This window comes from Homalodisca vitripennis, chromosome X, assembly GCF_021130785.1.
Source record: "Homalodisca vitripennis isolate AUS2020 chromosome X, UT_GWSS_2.1, whole genome shotgun sequence".
Taxonomy (NCBI): domain Eukaryota; kingdom Metazoa; phylum Arthropoda; class Insecta; order Hemiptera; family Cicadellidae; genus Homalodisca; species Homalodisca vitripennis.
Window position 1 is genome coordinate 8,931,792 of NC_060215.1, and position 22,271 is coordinate 8,954,062.

The 22,271-nt window shown below is 33.6% G+C and overlaps 1 protein-coding gene across 1 annotated transcript in view; it reads right to left on the reverse strand.

Annotated features, from left to right (window-relative positions):
• Positions 1 to 381: 381 nt before the first annotated feature.
• LOC124368655 (thioredoxin-like protein 1) overlaps positions 382 to 22,271 on the reverse strand; it is a 50,302-nt gene continuing 28,412 nt past the window's right edge. Inside the window, exons 3-6 of the mRNA XM_046825903.1 lie at positions 12,937 to 13,053; positions 11,664 to 11,786; positions 8,824 to 8,984; positions 382 to 2,543 (exon numbers count right to left, since the gene is read on the reverse strand). Coding sequence (XP_046681859.1) covers positions 2,327 to 2,543; positions 8,824 to 8,984; positions 11,664 to 11,786; positions 12,937 to 13,053 — 618 coding nt within the window. The 3' untranslated portion in view covers positions 382 to 2,326. The remainder of the gene's footprint in view (positions 2,544 to 8,823; positions 8,985 to 11,663; positions 11,787 to 12,936; positions 13,054 to 22,271) is intronic.

Genomic DNA, 22,271 nt, shown 5'->3' on the forward strand with positions numbered 1-22,271 from the left:
GAAACATTTGTGAGACCATTTTAAAATAAATACACCACTGCCTCACTCTGCTCTAACTCATATCCCATTTCCATAAATGTCACAAAATTGGTGATGGATTTCAATCAACTTGTAATTTTCTAAATGTACTTCACAAGTGGTGGGGTTTTCAATAGCAGGTCACATTGAAATTAGTCACAGTGAGAAAAGTAGGATAGATACAGAATGTAGAAATCTTTTTAGCCCAAGATGGCGGTTCTAGCCCCACCCACTATTGTACTAATTCCAAACACCTGTTACTTTCTGGACAACTCTTTTATTATGAATCATATTGCTGAAACAGTAAAATACTTTAAAAATCAATTTCATTTTAGGATTATTTCAACACAATAATACACAACATTTAGCCTGATTTGATTTATTCATAAACAGCAATAAAGTACACATAATATTGAACAGCTACTAAACAATTTGATACTTTTAGAAATTTGTACATATAAATATTAAAAAATCAAACGGGAATGTTTGTCAAATTGCAGTTTATCAAATGTACGCTTTTGGTTAGTTGAAATGTTCATTTCATCAAGAATTAAAACTTTTAAAGCCCCCATGTCTTATTTTATTGTGAGAACAAAGGAACAAATTATATCACAAATAAAATCAAAACGGTGTGCAGATATTTGGAGGCAATTATCACTACTAACTAAAAGAACAAATTTATATTTTGTATTAAAAAGATCTTTGGTTTTTTCATATGGGGTCTTTCTTTACCCTGGAGCTGGCAGCTGAAACCCCTGTAGTGGCAGGCTATCTTTGGTCAGTTTAAGAGCACTTATTCTAAAGCAGGGGTCTCCAACTTTCTTTACTGAAGGGCCACATTGTAAATTTTTTGAGGAAAGGCGGGCCAGACATGATTTAGGGCAGATAGTCAGTTTTCACTTTGCAGTTTCAAGTTCAGAAGGTTAATAGGTGCCACGAGGTCAAATGCTTAAAAGGAAACATAATATAAAATTAAAATATTTTTTCAGTATGGTAGCCGGATGTGGCCCGCGGGCCATAGGTTGGAGACTCCTGTTTTAAAGTATCTCTACAATTCAATTGAGTTCAGATTTGTTCAGAAATAAATGTTTTACTGAATAAAATGAAGGACATAGTAATTGTAAACTAAGCTGGTATGCGAGAGCGGCAACTACAAGCTATCACAAATAACAGCTGTTTTGTCCAATTTTTAATGACTATCGTTACAGCGACCGGCAGTCTACTTGTTGAAAACTGAATCACTGCCAACTTCAGGGTTAATTAACTGACATTACATTTGTAATCTGATCTAAAAAATTTAATTAAATATTATAACAGGTGTTTAGCCTCAGAAAAAAATGCCAAGCAGTACATCACACTTTTGAACTACCCTCACTTGTAATTAAATTATTTAAAACTCAAACGTACTAAATAAAATAAATGTTTCTTGATTTAATACAATATATACAATTCTCAAACAAACAAAATCTGAGAAGGAAACAATAACATTTGTTTTTAGGTTTTAATAGATCCCAATGATAATTTAATTAAGCAGCTTTATGAAAGTCAATAATTTCCAAAATATTAACTGAAGCATTCACAAACAAGAAATGATAGTGGCAGAAATACACTGGAGGGGCGGAGAGGCTGTCTGACAAAAATAGATAAACAATTTACAAAAAAGGAACAAGGTTACTAATCACTTAAGTAGTAAATCAAACTGAACATTTCATAACTTTCCACCATCCCCCTCTGCCATGAAATATAATATTATCCCAAAAACATATCACGAATGTGCTATTGTATTACAGGTCAACACAATAACAGAAAAGTTTAAACACAGACCAGCAGGCTACCTCTCAATGGGCTCACTGATAATGACTTTCAATTGAACAATGACCAGTAGCATCTGGGAAGAGTAGAGTGATACATAACACAAGTAATGGTTACACCAAAACTGTGCATACTAATAAAATTAGATTAGATACTTATTCTGACTCTTGCATATTCATACAAACGTTGGTGTTAGTCTTAACTTGAACTGTGCTGTCTTTCTATTCCAGACTCTGAGAAAGCCACTAGTATTAATAAAATATCAATGCATGGCCATGTTGTTCAACATGACAGTCACCAATCAGCAGTAACCCATTAAGGAGAGTTTTTCTGGTTCGATTTCATAGTTTTAATACACCCAAACATTGGCAGTTATGAAGAATTCAGTAAACTAAGCATACGGACAAAACTGTTAAAAATAAATATCATTTGATTTAATGTAGTGAAAAAATTGCTGCACACCTCCTGAAATTAGTTTGTCTCAGAAAAAACATTTTTAGTAATGAAGTTCGCCTTTCTTGCCGGCCACTCGCTTGAAGTCACTCATATTGGTGGTCACGATGGGAGACCCGATGAGCTGAAGGTGGTCGATCCTTGTCACATCAGAACCATCTTGATTGTCTTGCACAAATATTTGAATGTTTTGAACATTCTGAAACTTGACAAACCGAAGGTTGATTGCATTCCCGGCTGACAAATCATTTGGATTCACTCTGTAAAGAACAACATAACATTTTAATACGTATTTATGAAAATATTTAATTTTATAAGGTAAAATAAAAAACAATAAGTCACTAGTATTTCTTTAAAGAGCTATTACATTCCAAAAACACATATTTCATCCTATTTGTAAAATCTATTCAAACTACCTAAAAAAAGTACTGAACAAATTCATATTTATAATAGGTCTGTATATATATACAGGGTGGCGCAAAAGTCACTGGACAGTTGGTTAAAAGAAGAAAAAAATAACAGCAAGACGTAGTACAATAGTTTTTATCTGTGATGTTGGTATTACTAAATGTTGGTAATTATGCCTTTTTAAGTTGGCAATACAATGCAATGAAACACACAACAATCGAACTAGTGAGTTCATCTGTGACAAGTGTCAAAAACTTTCAACACGATGGTGCTCCACACCACATTACGCCACTGCCGTTCACGATTATTTAAACGAACGTTTCCAAAGAAAAGTTATTAATCGAAGGGCAGATATTGACATGCCCCCACGTTCACCAGATATCACACCAATGGATATTTTCCTATGGGGAGTAGTCAAGGACTCTGTATATTCTTGAAAGCCTCATACTATTGACGAACTGAAAGACTACATAAATGACACATTTTATGACAATGATCCCACACTATGCCGTAGAGTATGTAACAGTATTCCAGAAAGACTTCCAAGATGTATTAATGAAGACGGAATACAATTTGAATATAAAAAATAATTGTAAGTATTGTTTGTAATAAAATATAATTTCAAATAAATATATTTTATTTATATAGTCTAGTTTTAACCAACTGTCGAGTGACCTTTGCACCATCCTGTATTTTATATATATATACACAAATAAAAATAAAAATATATATTTATTTATTTATAATAGGCCTCTATATATATGCATGTGTGTATATATATATATATATATATATATATATACAGGGTGTATATTATGTCTGGAAACACCCAAATATATCCTTTAATAATTTAAATATAAATTTGAAACCTCTTACAATCGTGATAGAGATTGGGCATCTACTTTTTGGAACAATGTTTTGTTATGTCACACCAACGGGGGACGTCCTGCCGAGGGTATCGTGAATATTCTTAATGGAAGCCTATACCTTGTGATACATAATTTTAAAGGTAATAGCTTACTGAATTGAATGCCACAAACCGCATCTCAAAGGAATTATTCTATCAGAAAATAGAGCATTTTTAGTATTGAAAATTTACTGATGTTCAACAATGTAATTTTAACATGGTTCTTGCCACAAAATGTGTTACACTAATTTTTTAGCATTTTTTAAATGTTCAATTAAAATAAAATAAACAATTTATTTTTAAGCTGGTTTCATTAGTACAAATTTACCAGTTTTTATTACAATGAATAAAACTTATGAGTCACTTTCTCTGATTACTTATGAATCTGTACTTGGTGTTTTCCAGTCAGCAGGAAGGTTTAAAGAGACAAAGGTCACTAGCCTATGAGAAACATTATTGTGTTATTAATCATATGGTCTACAGGTTTCAGTTTGTTGAGCATGGAGCTTTCACTAGACAGGTCTAAGCTTGGGAATTACAAATGGACAAAGGTCATATCATTCCTGTCGAGTTAATCAGTGTCTCTGAAGCATTGCTGTCAACAAGTTATCTAATTACAGTAGTTCAGTTTTTATTTGGCATTTTAATGGAATTGTCTGAAAGAGAACGAATTACTCTGTTGATGATGCGAGGATATGGCGATCGTCAAAGATCTTATCGGGAAGTTTGTAATTTGTTTAATGACACTTTCCCAGAAAGGAATCCCATAAGTGTTTCAACAATATCAAAAACTATTGAGCGTTTTGAAATGACAGGGAGTGTACGTAATCGGCCAAAGTCGGGTAGGATACAATCTGCAACAGATGAAGAACATGCACTAGATGTTTTGCAAACATTTATTGAAGACCCACATACATCGCTCAGAAAAGCTGCACAGCAACATGATATGCACCCTATGTCTGTGAGTAAGATTTTGAAAATTAATAAATACAAACCATTTAAAGTTCATTTAGTCCAACAGTTAAGTGAGGATGATTACGACAGAAGAGTTGAGTTTTGTGAACTTGTGATGCGCAAATGTGATGACAATAGAGATTTTCTGACCAACATACTATTTTCTGATGAGGCAACTTTTTTCCTAAATGGCAATGTTAACAGGCACAACTGCCGTTACTGGGCTAGTGAAAACCCACATTGGATTACTGAGTCCCATTCACAGCAACCACAAAAACTGAACGTATGGTGTGGAATTTTAGGTAACAAAATTGTTGGACCCTTTTTCATCAATGGAAATTTAAATGCCGAACTTTACTACAATATGCTCCAAAATGAAATAATCCCAGCTATTCAAATTGCATCAGGAGAATACTTTGATAATGTATGGTTTCAGCAGGATGGTGCTCCACCCCATTATGGGAGACAGGTAAGAGAGTATTTGGATTTAAGGTTTCCTCATAAATGGATTGGCCGAAGAGGAGAAATCGAATGGCCTCCAAGATCTCCGGATTTGTCACCAATCGATTATTTCCTATGGGGTCATTTAAAATCCAATGTTTATAGAAGAAAGCCTCATAATTTGGAAGACCTAAGAAACAGGATTATAGAGGAGATTGCTTTGATAACTGAAGAAATGTTAGGCAACTCTGTCGAATCATTTTACACAAGATTGGCTCATTGTCAAACCGTAGAAGGAACACAGTTCGAACAATTGCTTTGACACCAAATGCAGGTAAAACGTTTGTTGTAAGACTTTTCTAACAGCATACATTATTTTTTATTTGTAATAAGAAATCAATAACATAAGTATTTCCATAATTGTACTGTAATAAAAACTGGCAAATTTGTGCTAATAGAACCAGCTTAAAATGAAATTTTTGTTTTATTTAATTGAACATTTAAAAAAAATGCTAAAAAATTAGTGTAACACATTTTGTGGCAAGAACCATGTTAAAATTACATTGTTGAACATCAGTAAATTTTCAATACTAAAAATGCTCTATTTTCTGATAGAATAATTCCCTTGAGATGCGGTTTGTGGCATTCAATTCAGTAAGCTATTACCTTTAAAATTATGTATCACAAGGTATAGGCTTCCATTAAGAATATTCACGATACCCTCGGCAGGACGTCCCCCGTTGGTGTGACATAACAAAACATTGTTCCAAAAAGTAGATGCCCAATCTCTATCACGATTGTAAGAGGTTTCAAATTTATATTTAAATTATTAAAGGATATATTTGGGTGTTTCCAGACATAATATACACCCTGTATATATATATATATATATATATATATATATATATATATATATACAGGGTGATTCATGAAGTTCTCCCCCCACTTCTACAGCACATTGTACTAGTAAAAATAATGAAAAAATGTTATATAAACATAGGTCCGAAAACGCTTCGTTAGCGAGTTACAGCTAGCGAAAGATTTCGCCTGAATTCCTGGGTAAAGAGTAAAATAAAGCCATACTGAACTTTTGGAAAGGTTAATTAAGTAAGAAATATCGTGGATTCTTATGTATTTTTACCTGATAAAGCTAATAAAATAGGTTTCAGAACTGTACCTGTAGTAGTTTTTGAGGGATTCAGGGTTAAATGCAAAAAATTGGGGCACGAAACAATGTTTTTTTAAGTTTGATGTACAATAACTTTGTTAAATTGGTAATAAATACATAAAATCAACAAACATTAATTGTAGAGAATTTAATTCTGAGAAAATTGATATAATCAAAGTCTAAAATAAAACAGAAATAAGTACCAAAAAATCGATTTTATTCAGTAATTTTTCATAAAACTAGTAATGTATTATACTGAATAAAATCGATTTTTTGGTACTTATTTCTGTTTTATTTTAGACTTTGATTATATCAATTTTCTCAGAATTAAATTCTCTACAATTAATGTTTGTTGATTTTATGTATTTATTACCAATTTAACAAAGTTATTGTACATCAAACTTAAAAAAACATTGTTTCGTGCCCCAATTTTTTGCATTTAACCCTGAATCCCTCAAAAACTACTACAGGTACAGTTCTGAAACCTATTTTATTAGCTTTATCAGGTAAAAATACATAAGAATCCACGATATTTCTTACTTAATTAACCTTTCCAAAAGTTCAGTATGGCTTTATTTTACTCTTTACCCAGGAATTCAGGCGAAATCTTTCGCTAGCTGTAACTCGCTAACGAAGCGTTTTCGGACCTATGTTTATATAACATTTTTTCATTATTTTTACTAGTAAAATGTGCTGTAGAAGTGGGGGGAGAACTTCATGAATCACCCTGTATATATCAGATACACAGGGTGTTCCTAAACTCTCTACCATCCTCTTCAGGCATTATTCCTGGATCAAAGACTAACCAAAACACCTCAAAACTTCATCATATGGACAATGAAATTAAAACTTGCAATAGTATTCTGAAAACATAAGGAAGGCAGCGTAACACAAGTGGAAACTATAGACCAATCGATTTTCTCAACAATATCCAAAATAGTTGAAAAAATTGTGTTGAACCAACTGATAACACAACTGACTACCCACAACATCTTGACAACTAGCAGCATGGCTTCTTTCAAGAAAAATTCACCACTACGGCTATAGTTCAACTGACAGAATTCATTAGCTACAAACTTGACAAACTTACCTAGACACCATCTGACCCTGTTTGAAAAGAAATCTACCTACACGTAGTACTGATCTTTAATGAATTGTGTTGATAAATTTTGATATTAAAAAATATCCTTAACCCCTTGACGGTTTTTATGGTACCTAAAATTATGTTGTTTTGCTGAGTTTGTTTTTACTATTTTTTTTTCCACAGACAGGTTTGTAATATTTAGATATATACTTTTTAGTTCTTTTTAGTCTTTTTAAGAATTGTTATTTTTTATACATTGTTTATTACGTCAATTTCAATATCCGTGTCCGTCATCATTACGCAAATGCAACCAATTGTCTATTTGTGCTTTGGATATTTCCAATAATCACTAGAAATACAAAAACATAAAATACTCCTGGACAGATGTTATGCAACAATGAAACATGGTAGTTGTCTGCAGTAGTTCTGAGAACCAAGAAAGTAGAAAATGTCAGAACTAGTTCCGCAATGCGCGGTTGTCATAGAAATCCAAACAAATTTAAATAAATCCTCTGAAATTTGCGATGATTGTTATGATTTAATTTGTAAATTGGTCAAGAGAAATAGATTATTTCTAACAAAAAACCTGCAAAATTGTTCTTTGATACAAAATTAAATAAATTTAATAGTATATGAATTAATAAAATTGCTCGATCTTGAGGAGTTTGTCCATCTACTTTCTAAAAACGACACCACTTTCGTTATATTTACTGATTGCAGTAATGCACCTTTGTCTGTAATATACGTAAGTAATGGTCTGTAATATTAAGTCTCGGATATCTTTCATATTATTTCTTAGAAAAATTCTTAATTTTAGACGTATTTAATATAGATGTACAAAGTAATACATTGTTTGTTTCTATCTAAACATTGCTTACTATGCCACTACATACATACCAGGGTTATTCCTCAGGACAGTATTATATTTATTTTTGAATTCATTGTATACTTTTCATAGCAAAAAAATAGATCTTTACAGATTTACTGTCCTAGTATACATGTTTTTACAGTGAGTATGTGTGTGTATATATATAAATTATCGTAACATTTTCCAATTAGTAACTATGGTAAGAAGTTCAATGCGAATGTCGAGTTCAGCTCCATTTCCAATTTAAGCACTTGATAAAAAAATAAGAGCACCTCTTCATCAAGATTACACTTGATTTTATGGTCAAAACGATGCAAATGGTTCATTTTAAGCTTCTTCGTTACAGACTTTTCTTAAATCTCTTAAAATAGACGTGAACTCCAGATTCCAGGAGTCAAGTCTGTGACACTATTAAATTTCAGTTACTGCACCAAGCAGAGGGTGAAACTGAGCTAAACTCAACATTCACGTTTTCTTATTGTAAACACTTTAATTCTCAACCTGTAAATTTGGTCCCTATTTTTAATAGGGCAGTAAATTTTAAAACTGGTTGTCAAAAAGTGTTAAAAATCAAATGAGTGTGTGAAACAAGTGTACCTTGTACATCCACAAGATAAAAATCCAAAAAAAGACAATGGTAATGCATTGTTGTGTAATTATAAATAATCTATACCTGAATACCAATATCATAATACTATTTCAATACTAACTCGAGTATCTGGGTCGGGACGTTGTTGGTAGCTTCATCAAAGTCAAGTGTGTTGGGTTGATTTATGAAAAGCTTCACAGTTTTAGGACCATTACTTGCTGGAGCTTTAAATCTAATCGAGTGGATCTTCACAGCTTGGGAGAAGGCAATAGAGATAATCAGCTGGAAAACACATTAAAACATCAAAATAAAATAACTGTTATTAATTTACATGTAAAATTGCAAATATTGAGACTGTGAATTTTTAACACTTCTTGGTCTTTTGCATTCTTTACAATCCATTTGAACTTATATAAATATTACAAGTGCAAATGTCAATTTTGTTAAAAATAAACATGCAAAATACAATTTCCAATACTTTTCAGATACATTCTTCTTGCTAAAAGTTACAAAAACTAACTTAGCATCTCAATCCCATTTTATAGAGAAAGTGGTGAACAGATTTTTACATTTAAGTCCATCCCTAGTTATTTATAAGTTAAAGAATTCTAACAAGAAAAAAGCTACTTCTAATCAGTAAAAACCGTGTTTGAATATCTCTTCAGCAATTAATTTATGGGAATTATTTATTAACACAATTGTTCTCTAAGAGTTCACTTCCAATTATTAGTTATTTAAGTCTGTAGCACTAATACACTGAGGACAATCTATTTCTCTTATACTGTATACACTCTTATATTGCATATGGCCTCTGTTTGTATGGTGCTATGAAAAAATCAAATCTTGAAGTTATTTAAGTCTGTAGCACTGATACACTGAGGACAATCTATTTCTCTTATACTGTATACACTCTTATATTGCATATGGCCTCTGTTTGTATGGTGCTATGAAAAAATCAAATCTTGAAGTTATTTAAGTCTGTAGCACTGATACACTGAGGACAATCTATTTCTCTTATACTGTATACACTCTTATATTGCATATGGCCTCTGTTTGTATGGTGCTATGAAAAAATCAAATCTTGAAGTTATTTAAGTCTGTAGCACTGATACACTGAGGACAATCTATTTCTCTTATACTGTATACACTCTTATATTGCATATGGCCTCTGTTTGTATGGTGCTATGAAAAAATCAAATCTTGATGAAATCCTCCGGATACAGAAAAAATCTCTGAGAATTATATAGGACTAAAAATAAATGATTCTGTAAAGAATATTTTAAGGAATTTAAAATTTTTACAGTCTACGGTCAATATACATAATGTATAATGGATACAAATATGTGTTCTAAAATTAAAAACTTAAATACTGGTATGAGCAACGTAATTCATTTGTAGAATACACGTAATAAAAATGATATTTTAATACCTCAACATAGGCTAAAATTTTTCACAAAAAAACCAACATACATTGGATCCAAATTTCTTAAACCCACTCCACTTGCTATGAAACAAGAAACAGAATATAAAATATTTAAAATAAAGCTTAAAGCATACTTGATGGACAAGGCTTTATATATTCATTAGATGAATATTTTGATTTGCAAATCAGGTAGTTTTTTTTAGTTTTATTATAGGCTCATTTTAGCGTGTTTAGCTAGTTTAAACTGACACTATTCAAATGTTACATCATTGTAACTAAAACAAATAGAGTTTTTTCGACTTTGACTTTGACTAAGATACAATGGTACAAACAGTTTTTGGTTGGATTTCTTAAATTTTACAATACAGCCCTTTAAATAACTTTCTGGAAGACAAAAAATATACTAACATTGCCCATCCTTTCATAACATATCACTTGAACTCATTTCTGAGTCTGACTAATTCATATTGAATACACCTGTACTAACTACAGTTTTAAACACATAGTGATTTTGAATCTCCTCTTTTAGACAACTTTACAGAGTAATTTTGCATGTAGAATTAATATTGTAATATTGATTTCACCCTTCCTCAAAGCCATTGATTGCAGGGTGGCCACTCAAAACTTCTTTTTAAATTCACGGTTTTCCTGGTAAACACATAGCTACCACATAAATAACACACATAGTGAGGATATCAAAGAAAGCCTTGATGGCAACAATCATCTGTAGTAGGCTCTGGGCAAAACATGGGGCCTTTAACCACAAATGGTCTATTGGTCATATGTGAGAATAAAACCAACAATATCTTACGCCTCATTGGTATGGTGGTTCAAATCAAATAAAAAGACAGTGCAGACTACACTTACAAAAGTAAAGGCTTGTCCATGAGCATCAAATGATTTGGTGCTATAGAAACACGTATTTTTTTATCTTGGCAGACAATTTCACTGTTTGGCCCTTGCAGATTCGGTGCTAACAGACTCCACCGTGTTAAAAAAAACTCACTCAGTGAGTAAAAAATGTTCCTAATGAAAAGTTCTTTAATTTATATTTAAATGAATGTACACCGGTATAATCAGTCCTTAACTGCTACAGGAACGTTATTAAATAAAAAACCAATTGCTTTGTTAATGAATGATAGGTACTTCCAAAATAACTGTGGTGAACTAGGGTTATTTTTAGTGAAACTGCTTGGTTACTGCCATGACTATAACTTCTCACAATTTACGTGTTTTTATATAGCACAGTAAATAAATTGTGAACAGTACCAACACTGTAATTTAGATAATTACCAAAATATTGGGATACATACTTAAAGATGTATGCATCGTTTAGTACATAAAATTGCATTTGTAAATACAATGTCATTAGGTCAGAGACATCCGTCCTTGCCACTGGTAAGTTACGTTTCAGGTTGGGTATTTCCGACTTTGCTACTTGAGAGGATTAAGAATGTGTAAAGTATCCAGCATATAGTTTCTGCTGGTTTAATGAAACTGTACATAAAGTTAAAAAGTTAATCTGAAATGTTACACACTTGGTTATCACAGGAAGACTCCAGAAAGTTGTCATCTCCTTGCAGACAGTTACTCAAGGGGTGAGTGTTGGACTCATTCAGGGCTTCACACTGCTTGGACATGATGAACGGTGTCAAGTCCATCTGGTAAACAGAGACAATACCTAACTAGACAATACTTAACTAGACTAACAAAATTATGCATATATTTTAATCTTGAATAAATTAAAACACAAAGATTGTAAAACATAACAAAACAACTAACACACTATATCTTAATTTTTTGTAATTATTTTTCTATTATAGATCCATTTTGGATTTCATTACCTCCATTTGATAACAAATTTACAACACTGACTAAGAAATGTAACTAACATCTTTGATTTTACAAAAAGGAGAACAACTTTTAGTAGTTAAGACTGAGTAGCAAAATAATTTATATTTATAAATATAAACTCATATTTAAACTTTTATTACATTATACATAGTACTAAATAAATATGTTTTTATCAATTTATAAAATGTCCAAAAAATCTTATGAGGTTTTTTGCAGGTAGAACAAAATAAATACTAGCTAACTTTGAGATAGTTTTATGACCAACATGACAGCTTGACACACTTAAAACCAACTGTTAGACGCAAATAAATGTTATAGCGTGGATGGTCGAAGGAAGGGTGAGCATTGCGCTTGCTTGGAAAGTTGTTTTGCTCTTAAAACCAATTTTAACGAGAGTAACTGTCATTCGGAATGTCGTGAGTGAGGGGGTAGAGCAGCGGAAGCGGATCTTCGATCTGCGCAGTGGCTCCGTGTTATTCAGTCCTACTCGGCAGTGAGCAAAATGTTAATCCGTTGACAATTAGCATTGAATGTTTTACAGATGAATTCTTTTGCTTTACAGTTATTTTCAGTTTTACGGTTTTATTTTGTGTTTGATACCAAGAGTGACAATGAAAAGTGGAAGGCTACAAGAGGAATCAGAATTAGACGATAATTTATTTTTAGGTGGAAACCTGTTACTCATTAAATGTTACTCAAAAGCTACTGGAATGATTGTTCTGAAATGGTGAATCCTGCTTAACATATAGGCTTATTCTTATTTCACAATCTCTCCGGGCTACACTCCACTGGTCTCTAAAACAGTTGTGAGAAATCCCATCTTGGCCTCTAAGTTGCATTACAGCAAACAAATATTATTAATTGACTGTTAAATGTAATGAACTGTTTTGTATAATTGTTTTATGCCAGCACAATCATATGCTTAATTAATTTAACCACTATATTCCAAATACTTACATGTCCCTGAGCATTGGGGGTCGATTCCTCCTCATTCTCCAGTCCAGTATTGTAATACTGTCTGATTTTTTCTTCTAGTAATGTTGGGTCAGCACCAGACATACGGTCAATTCTTGTCTGAAATTAAATCATTAAACGTTTGTGTCTTAAAAAATACTTCATCATTCTTACAGAACAAAATTAAAATGTTACAAGTGTTATAGTGCACTTTCTTATTTTTTGAGTTATACATGTTAAATGCTAACCTGCCAGTTATCTCATGTACAATAAGATTAAAAAAAGTACAAAACAATAATGATACACAACATTCATTTAATGTCAGATGATATACTAAAACCAGTTGTGTCCATTGTTTTATCAAAAATTCATTAAATTGTAAAAAGGATGGCTTAATAGAAACTTATATAAATCTTATTAATATATTCACAATAATTGGAGTATAATTGGATTATAAGGAGGGAAAAAAATCAAAAAGACCTCACTCTGATGGATCCACACTGGAAGTTTATCGGGGAAAGAAAACAAAAAATGAAAGAAGACAGGGGGAACATAAGAAGCAATCTGTACAACCCCAGAAACCTTCATATAAACAAGCAGTAGAAGGTATAAGGGTGGGGGGTTCTACACTCCAATATTCCTGAGACCCTACTCACGACAGAACAGATGGAGGAGATCCAGAGCTTCATCCTGGAAGCTATTGTGGAGGAACAGGAGGGTCTCTACTCTCCAAGATTGCACGGTATTAACAGGAGACAAGGAGTTCTAATCTTCACCTGTGAAAACACCAATACCGCTGAATGGCTTAAGGGAAAGCAAGATTCCCTAAAGCCTTGGGAAGGGGCCAGTCTGAGGATTGTACCAGAGGAAGAAATTCCATGTGTAAGAATTGCGACTGTCTATCTTCCTAACAGTACACATGAAACCACCGACAAGATTATGAAGTTCTTGAAAGTACAAAACAAAGAGCTCTCTGTCAGAGAATGGAATGTTCTGCGTAGAAGCGAAGAGGGAAAGTCAGTACTACTTACCCTGGCAGTCGATTGCGCCAATCAAACAAACTTGAGAAGGAGGGTCCATGGATCGGCTACAAGTTTGGAAAAATTCAGTTCAGACTGAAAAAGAAACACCAAGGAAACACGGAAAAACCTAAAAAGGTAGAGGAGACTTTAGAGACATCTGAGACAGTCACCACGGAAAAAAGTACCGCTGAAGAGACTTCCTCCTGGAAGTTGAGGAGACCATGAAGGTGTCAGAGCAATCTGTACATACCTTACTTGAAAGGTCTACTCCACAAGCCAGTTGAAAGCGTAAAACCAACTTGTTTCCTCTTCTTGAAGAGGGGACCCTCTCTAAAAGGACCATCCGTCTTGGCCCGAGGAAGAAAAGGGGACGTCTCCAAACAATCCAAAAGGAGGGACGGGGATGGATCACCAAGGGGAGGTGGAAAAAAGGTGTAAGTATGCGCCTAATACAGGTAAACCTTCACCATGCTAAGGGCGCAACCAACATCTTGGGAAGGAGGTTTATCTCAACAGGCCTGGATATCACCCTAATCCAGGAACCTTGGATCAATAGAGGTTGCATCAGAGGACCGATGACTCAAGTAGGTAATCTCATATATGAGCGATCAATTGAAACCCCCAGAACATGTATTCTAATTTCAAAACAAATAACAGCCTTTCCTATTAAAGATCTTATAACAACATAACAATGCAATGAACAATAAGTCCTCTCAACTGAACACTTCCAAACCGGATCGAGTTTACTTGAATCACACATTTCCTACTATACATTCTACACCATACTGTAATAGTACAGTAATAGGAAACAAAAATCGGGGCTTTGAAAAATATAAGAATAACGATGAGATCTTTTCCCTGGTTGTGAAAGGGAAAAAGGCCTGCAGCTTAAAACGTAAGGATCAGCAAGAAAATGCAAGTCAAACTGTATCACCTAACGCATTTGAAGTACTCACAGTTGATGAATCTGAGGAATTAAGTGAGACCCTAAGTGAAGATGACTCAGACAGTTTCGAAAATTTGGGTTAAATACTTATCTGTGCAGACAGTCATGGGCGAGACTTGGCTTGGTATTTAAATGCAACTCAATACACTCGCAAAGCTATAGGTTTTGTTAGGCCAGGAGGGCGTGCAAGGGAGGTCCTAAACTGTAAAAATATCGAGGGTGAACATCTTCAGCAGGGTGATGTGTGGAATGAATTATATGGCAAAAAATGAAGCTCAACAGGTAATAGACAATATAGTTACAACTTTGGACAAGCTTAAAAACAAAATTATTTTGGTGGATTTGCCAAACATATATGGTCTAATGGAGTGGTCTTGTGTGAACAAAGAAGTTAAAAAGACTAACTCACGTCTTTAAGAACTTAGTGAGAGGTACTCTAATGTCACTGTGGTGGAAGCCAGTGAAGCTGACAGACATCTGCATACCCGACAAGGCCTACAACAAGAGAGCAAAGAGGTGGCTTGCCAAAATCATAGCTGAGGCAGTCACCACCCTGAAGGAGCCACAACAGCCTCAGAGTCTGACTGGTGAGCAACCTTCCCCTCCAGGCACTGATTCTCCATCGGGAAACTACGCACTCCAGACCCCCGGCCGACAGAAATAGAGAAATCAACGAAGCCTCTTAGTATATTTCATTTAAATATCCAGTCCATTGGAAATAAATTAGATATATTTTTAAGTAGTATTAAATGTGATATTTTGACGCTAAATGAACATTGGCTCTATGAGGAAGAATGTTCTTTATATATACCACAGAACTATGTAATTGAAAGTATTTACTGTAGGCAAAGATTGAAAAATAGAGGTGGTGGTACTGTTATATTTATAAAGAAATGCATTGAATTCAATGCTATAAATTTAGATGAATTTTGTTCTGACAGTGATTTTGAAATTACAGCTATTGTCCTGCCTAAAATCAATTTAATAATTTATTGCCACATTATATCGTACACCAAATTCCAATACATCTGTATTTTTGGATAAATAAGAAACTTTTTTATTCTATTTAAATAATAAATACAATAACTTTCATTATGCAATTACAGCAGATTTTAACATAAATATAAGAGAAAATACAGGAGATGCTCAATTATTTTTTAATCTGTTACGATCATTTAATACATATTGGCTCACTGAAGAGCCAACAAGAGGCGATGCATGTTTAGATAACATAGTTACAAACGTTGCTAGAGATCACCTGGACTATCATGTAATAGAGCCTCACATATCCGATCATGCAGGAGTATTTGTTAGGTTTCATACAAAATTTGTAATTGATGATAGTTGCAAGGTAACTAAAAATATAAGAGATGTACTAGAGCAATTTTAAATTGGAGAGAAATATATCACAAATAAACTGGATGCAGCTTAGTAAGTTTCCATGTACCTATAGAAGATGCATACGACTTTTTTAATTTAATATTGACAAATTCTTTCGAAGAAAGCTGTAAAATTAAGGAACTAAAATTAAGAAGTTCTAATAGATTGAATACAAAATGGTTCACTCCAGAGCTGAGAAGACTTAAAGAATATGTAATTACTTTCTATGATAGATTTAAGAACAATGTAAATACAACAAATGAGATTGAATAGAGAAATGATTATTTACAGGCTAAAAGATTATATAGGAGGAGAATAACTCATAATGCTAAGTAAATAGCAAATAATAACTATATCACAAATTCCGTCAATAAATGTAAGGCTGCTTGTAATGTTGTTAAAGCTGAGACAAACAAAACAAAAGTAAATCAAGATTTTTTAATAGAGTCTAGATTTTTAATGATCATTTTATTGATGTTGATAAAGAATTGGATTTAAATAAAATAAATAAGGACGTGTCTAATAATTGTACCGTTAATAGGTTAATTAACTTTCATATAATGTAAATTTCGCAACCTAGTCAGCCAGTATAATTTAATATTATTTTTATTCAATGTTCCGGAACATCTGAAAAAATGGCGCCTGCTAGTAAGAACCCGGTTTGTGGAGGATGTCCAAGAAAAGTGACTAATAGCTCTGGAGGAGTTATGTGTACTGGAAATTGTAAAAATTGGTTTCATTTTGATTGTGCGGGTAAATCTAAGAAGGATTACTCTTTCTCCAAAGGTGAAAAGTCGAACTTTCAATGCAGTGAGTGTACGCAGCGGCAGTTGGCGAAACGTGTATCAGTGAGTAAGCCGCTCGATGCAGTGGCTGATTGCAGGGATGATATAAACTCGTGTGAGTGCTCGGTGCATATTAGAATTCTAACAGACCAGATTTTTGATATAACTCAGAATCAAAAGGATCTTCGTAAACAGGTTACCGATCTGTTGGCCGAGAACGCTAGACTAACCTCAATTTTGACCGATCATTCAGAAGTGATTAGCAATATCTTAACTAGTAATAGTAGTCGGACCTCTTATTCTAGTGCTTTAAAATCATCTCCTAAAAACACAAGCTCATTATATTTGGTAAATAATTCAAATAGGACTGATGGTGAAACTAACATTAGTGAGGTTATTAATGATGAATTTGATTTGACTCCAGTGGTTAACTCTGACATCTCTTCATGCATAAGCAGACGAAATTCTGTTCCGTCAAACAGCTTTTTGAGGGAAATAACTATTCCAAAGAGGAAGGAAAAAGTTTTTAAGCCTGCAGAAGATCCAATTGGTCGTGTTAATGGGCAAACAACTGTGAGGCTTCATGACAATACTCAGTCTCCTAACTCTAAGCAAGGCAGTTCTGTTCCAGTCCCCAATTCCTATTCTACTGTTGTTTGGGGTAAACGGTCACTATCAGAATCAGGGACAATTACGAAGATGAGTAAAGTTGAATCCGATCGTACGGATTTCAAAGTAGTTCAAGCCAAAAGAAAGCGTGGTGTAAATATTGGTTTCAATAAACTGCAAAACCGAAATCGCGCTGATTTTATTACGGGACGTGCAACAAGAAATGACCAACTCAAAGTTGTCGAGAAGAGTAGGTTTCTGTTTGTATCCAGGTTTGATGAGGATGTTGACTGTATGGCCGTGAAAAGATATATTAATGAAGGTGCAAACGGTAACTATAAAGTTACGAAACTTAAGAACAGGTACCCTGGTTATAGTTCTTTTAAGGTTAGTGTTCCCGTTACCCTCTGGGATAAAGTGTACGATGCAGATTTCTGGCCAGTTGGGACTTATGTGGCTCGTTTTCGATATAATCAGAAGAATAATTCTCATAATGTTCCTAGTGAGTCTTTTTTGGAATCAAACCATGGTGCGAGTTTGGTAACTTAGGCCTACCAAAGTTTGCAGTTAAGGTGAGTGATCCTAGCCCTTCTCAATCTATATCTGGTTTGAAATTGGATGTAAATTTTGTGCACATAAACACTCAGTCAATTAAAAATAAAGTTAACGAGCTGGATGTTTTCCTTGAGGATGTCAATTGTGACATACTTTGCATTAATGAACACTGGTGTGTAGACGATGAAATATTGCTCTATCAACCAGCAGGTTTTCTACTAGCTGCTAGTTATTGTAGGCCTACTTCATTTGGCGGAGTGGCAATATTTGTTAAAAACACTTTTTTACATGCGTTTGAAGTTGTTGACATCCATTGCCTGTGTGAAATTAAGCAATTTGAAGTGGCTGTGATAGTTTTTCCTACTTTGAGCTTACTGACTGTGTCTGTATATCGTACACCCGATTCGTCAGTCGACATCTTTACGGAGAAGCTGGCTAATCTTATTGACTTTTTAAATAAATACAGAAATTTCAAGATGATAATTGCTGGCGATATAAACATGGATCCAAAAAGTGACGACCCTAAAGTGCAAAACTTTGTTAATATTCTACGATCTCTTGATTTTGTCTGTTTAAATTTCCAGCCCACCCGTCTTACCTCCTGTCTTGATAATTTTATCACTAACCTACACCCCTCAATGCTCACCTGTGAAATTATCCAACCTCATCTTTCTGACCATTGTGCACTACTTTTAAATTATAATATGCAACACCTAACCTCATCTTCTGAACCTTTTCAAAATATTCACTGTACATTTGATACACATAGGCTTTTGAGCAAACCTTGTCTAGATAGACTTAAGCATAGGTTAAGATCTGTAACCTGGGATAGCATTTTTTTAACAGTAACTAATGTTGAGTTAGCTTTTCAAACTTTTCTGCAAGTTTTATCTGATTGTTTAAATGAATCATGCCCTCTAAAAAAGAAAAGTCTTGTCAACCATAGTAGGCCTAGATATAAGTCAAAAAGCTTAAAGTTGAACTGGTACACTCCTCTGCTAAGGGAAATAAGGCTATTGCTAGACTTAAGTCATGAAAAAGGAAGGACTGATCCTCAGTGCATGGCAATTCATGGTAGGCTTAAGAAAATGTATAGGCAGGAAATTATTTTGGCTAAAAAAAGAGCAAATGAAAAGTTTATTTTTGAGTCACACAATAAATGTAAAGCTGCATGGAAAGTTATAAACGCTGAAACAGGTCGTGTGCCTAACAAAGCCAAAGAAAAAATCCCAATAACAGCTGATGATTTTAATAGCTTTTTTATTAATGTTGTTAATGTGTTAAAAAAAAAAAAAAAAAAAAAAAAAAAAAAAAAAAAAAAAAAAAAAAAAAAAAAAAAAAAACTGTGATATTTTAGATGTAGCAAGTTCTGTTAATATGTTGAAATCGTCAGGTATTAAACCCCCCGGCTTATCTAGTTTTAAGTGGACAGTTGTAAATAGTAGAGATGTATATAGTTCTGTGTATAGGTTAAGTAATTCCAGATCAGAAGATGTCTATGGACTTTCTAACTTTGTATTAAAGGAAATATTAGATGCTATAATCTATCCTTTAACACAGCTGATAAACTGGGTGCTTACTGATGGAATATATCCACAGTGCCTTAAAATAACAATAACAGTACCTATACATAAGAAGGGTGACAAAATGAATTTAAACAATTACCGGCCTATTGCCCTAGTACCCGTTATATCAAAGTTAATAGAGACTATTGTGAAAAACCAATTGGAATATTACTTTGAGTACAATAATTTGATTTCTTCATCTCAGTATGGGTTTAGGAAAAATCTTTCAACTGTTAAAGCTGTAGAAAATATCGTATCTTATGTATTGAATAGCTTTGAAAATAAGGAAGAAACAGCTGCTGTGTTATTGGATTTAAGTAAGGCATTTGACGTTGTACCTCATGATGAACTCATTCAAAAATTGAAATATTATGGTCTGGAGAACAATGCTTTGTCTTTGATTATGTCTTATTTGAGCAATAGACTTCAGCTTGTCAAAGTAGGTGACCAGAGATCAGGACTTAAGAGGGTGGCAAGCGGGGTTCCCCAGGGCTCAGTCTTGCACCCCTTCTTGTTTACTGTCTTCATTAATGATCTCCCTAAATTTGTCCCTGGTAAGGTTGTCTTGTATGCTGATGATACTACTCTGTTATCATCAGACAGAGACTCAAAATTAAATGATGTCGTTATGGGCTATATGAGGGAAAGGTCCTATCTCTGGTTCTCTGCTAATAAATTAACTGTGAATAATAACAAGACCGAGGAAATTGTCTTTAGTTTACGTAATTCTGTAAATAAGTCTGTAAAACTACTTGGTATCAATTTAGACTCAAAGCTTAGCTGGGGAATCCATACAAACCATTTATGTATTAGATTGGCAAGAGTAATATTTCTGCTAAAAAAACTAAAATTGTATACAAGTCTTAATCTTGTCATTAGCGCATATTACGCTTTCTTTAATGTACACCTTCTGTATGGGGTTTTACTGTGGGGCAACTCTAGTGGAGCCAAGACTGTGTTTAAGTGGCAAAAGAAAGCCATACGCTGCATAGTAGGAATTAGCGACAATGAGTCCTGTAGGCCATTTTTTGAAGAACTGGGTATACTTACGCTTCCATGTATATATATATTACACAGTTTAGTTTTTGTTAAGGAAAATCTCGACTCTTTCAATCTTAGAAGCTTTAACCATGAACACAACACTAGAATTAAAAATACAATTGATGTGCAATATGCTAGGTTAAGTAAAACTCAACAGAACTATGCAATAACCGGAGCTAGGCTATTCAATAAGTTACCATTAAGTGCTAGATCAATTTCTGTTGGTAGGTTTAAGAATGTTGTTGCAGAGTGGCTCAAGAGAAAAACATTTTATTCTGTAGATGAGATTTTTTATGCTAATTTTAGTGACTTACAATTTTAAAATTTTAACAATTTTAAACTTTTAACATAGATATAGATTGTATTTATTTTAGGCTCTGTAGGCCTACTTAGTGATATTTTTAATATCATATTTGACTTTGTCAATACAATTTTGTAATTGTTGGACGACAATAAAATGATTCTGATTCTGAACTAAATTATTGGGCGGAGTAACTACCTAATTGGCACGCGTATGAATATTTTCTTCTAACCCTTTGTAGCAGCCCAACTACATGACCGATCAGACCTCGTGCGCTTTGTCCGTAAGTAAAATTTATCTTTTCGTATTATTAAATTAGCCCTTTGATGCCCAAACATATAAAAATGAATATAACGTAAAGTAAAGTTGTAAATAGTAAAGTAACGTACTCTTGAAGATCTTTTATTTGCTTGATTGAGATAGATAAAAGTTGTGGCGTCGTCCATTATGGCGAACACGTTGTTATAATAAGTAATTTGTATCATTAAATGGCTAATACCTTCGCGAATTTGTTTTAGGCGAGTTAACGTAGCTGACGTATCTCACGTGTTGTTTGAGTAGATGGCTACCACTTTCCCAACTTCTACTCCTCTTCTAGAAATAACCGTTCTTAGACTACAGCTTCAATGTCTCGTGCCATGACGCCGACAACCGGGTTGTGAGTCTACATATTGCGAAGGGAAGTGAAATCTTATTGTTTTATAAAGTAGAACATCGTAGGCATAATTCCAGAGAACATTGGATATTTTAGGCCCACTTAGAAGATATTCGTTTTTAGTTCTTGTGTTCTAATTGGCAGCAACGTGGCATTACATACTTTTCCTTTACCATCTAAAAGTGGTGCTTGTAAGTTTTCGTAATTAAACTGAACTTATAAGTAAACTTTGCATTTCTAGTATTTATTACTACGACCTCAGAAGTCACCACCCTTATCGTCCAACGGTACATAATTATGCCTTAGAACTGGTAAATAACTATGAGATCGCAATATTAGTTGTAATAATATAATTTTCAAGTGGAATGTAATTGAAACAACTGATGTAATGAAATATGTAGCTAGCCTTAGTTCCTCTAAAAGCCAAGATTACTATGGGTTTTCTAACTATGCTATTAAAAGTATAATTGATTTAATTG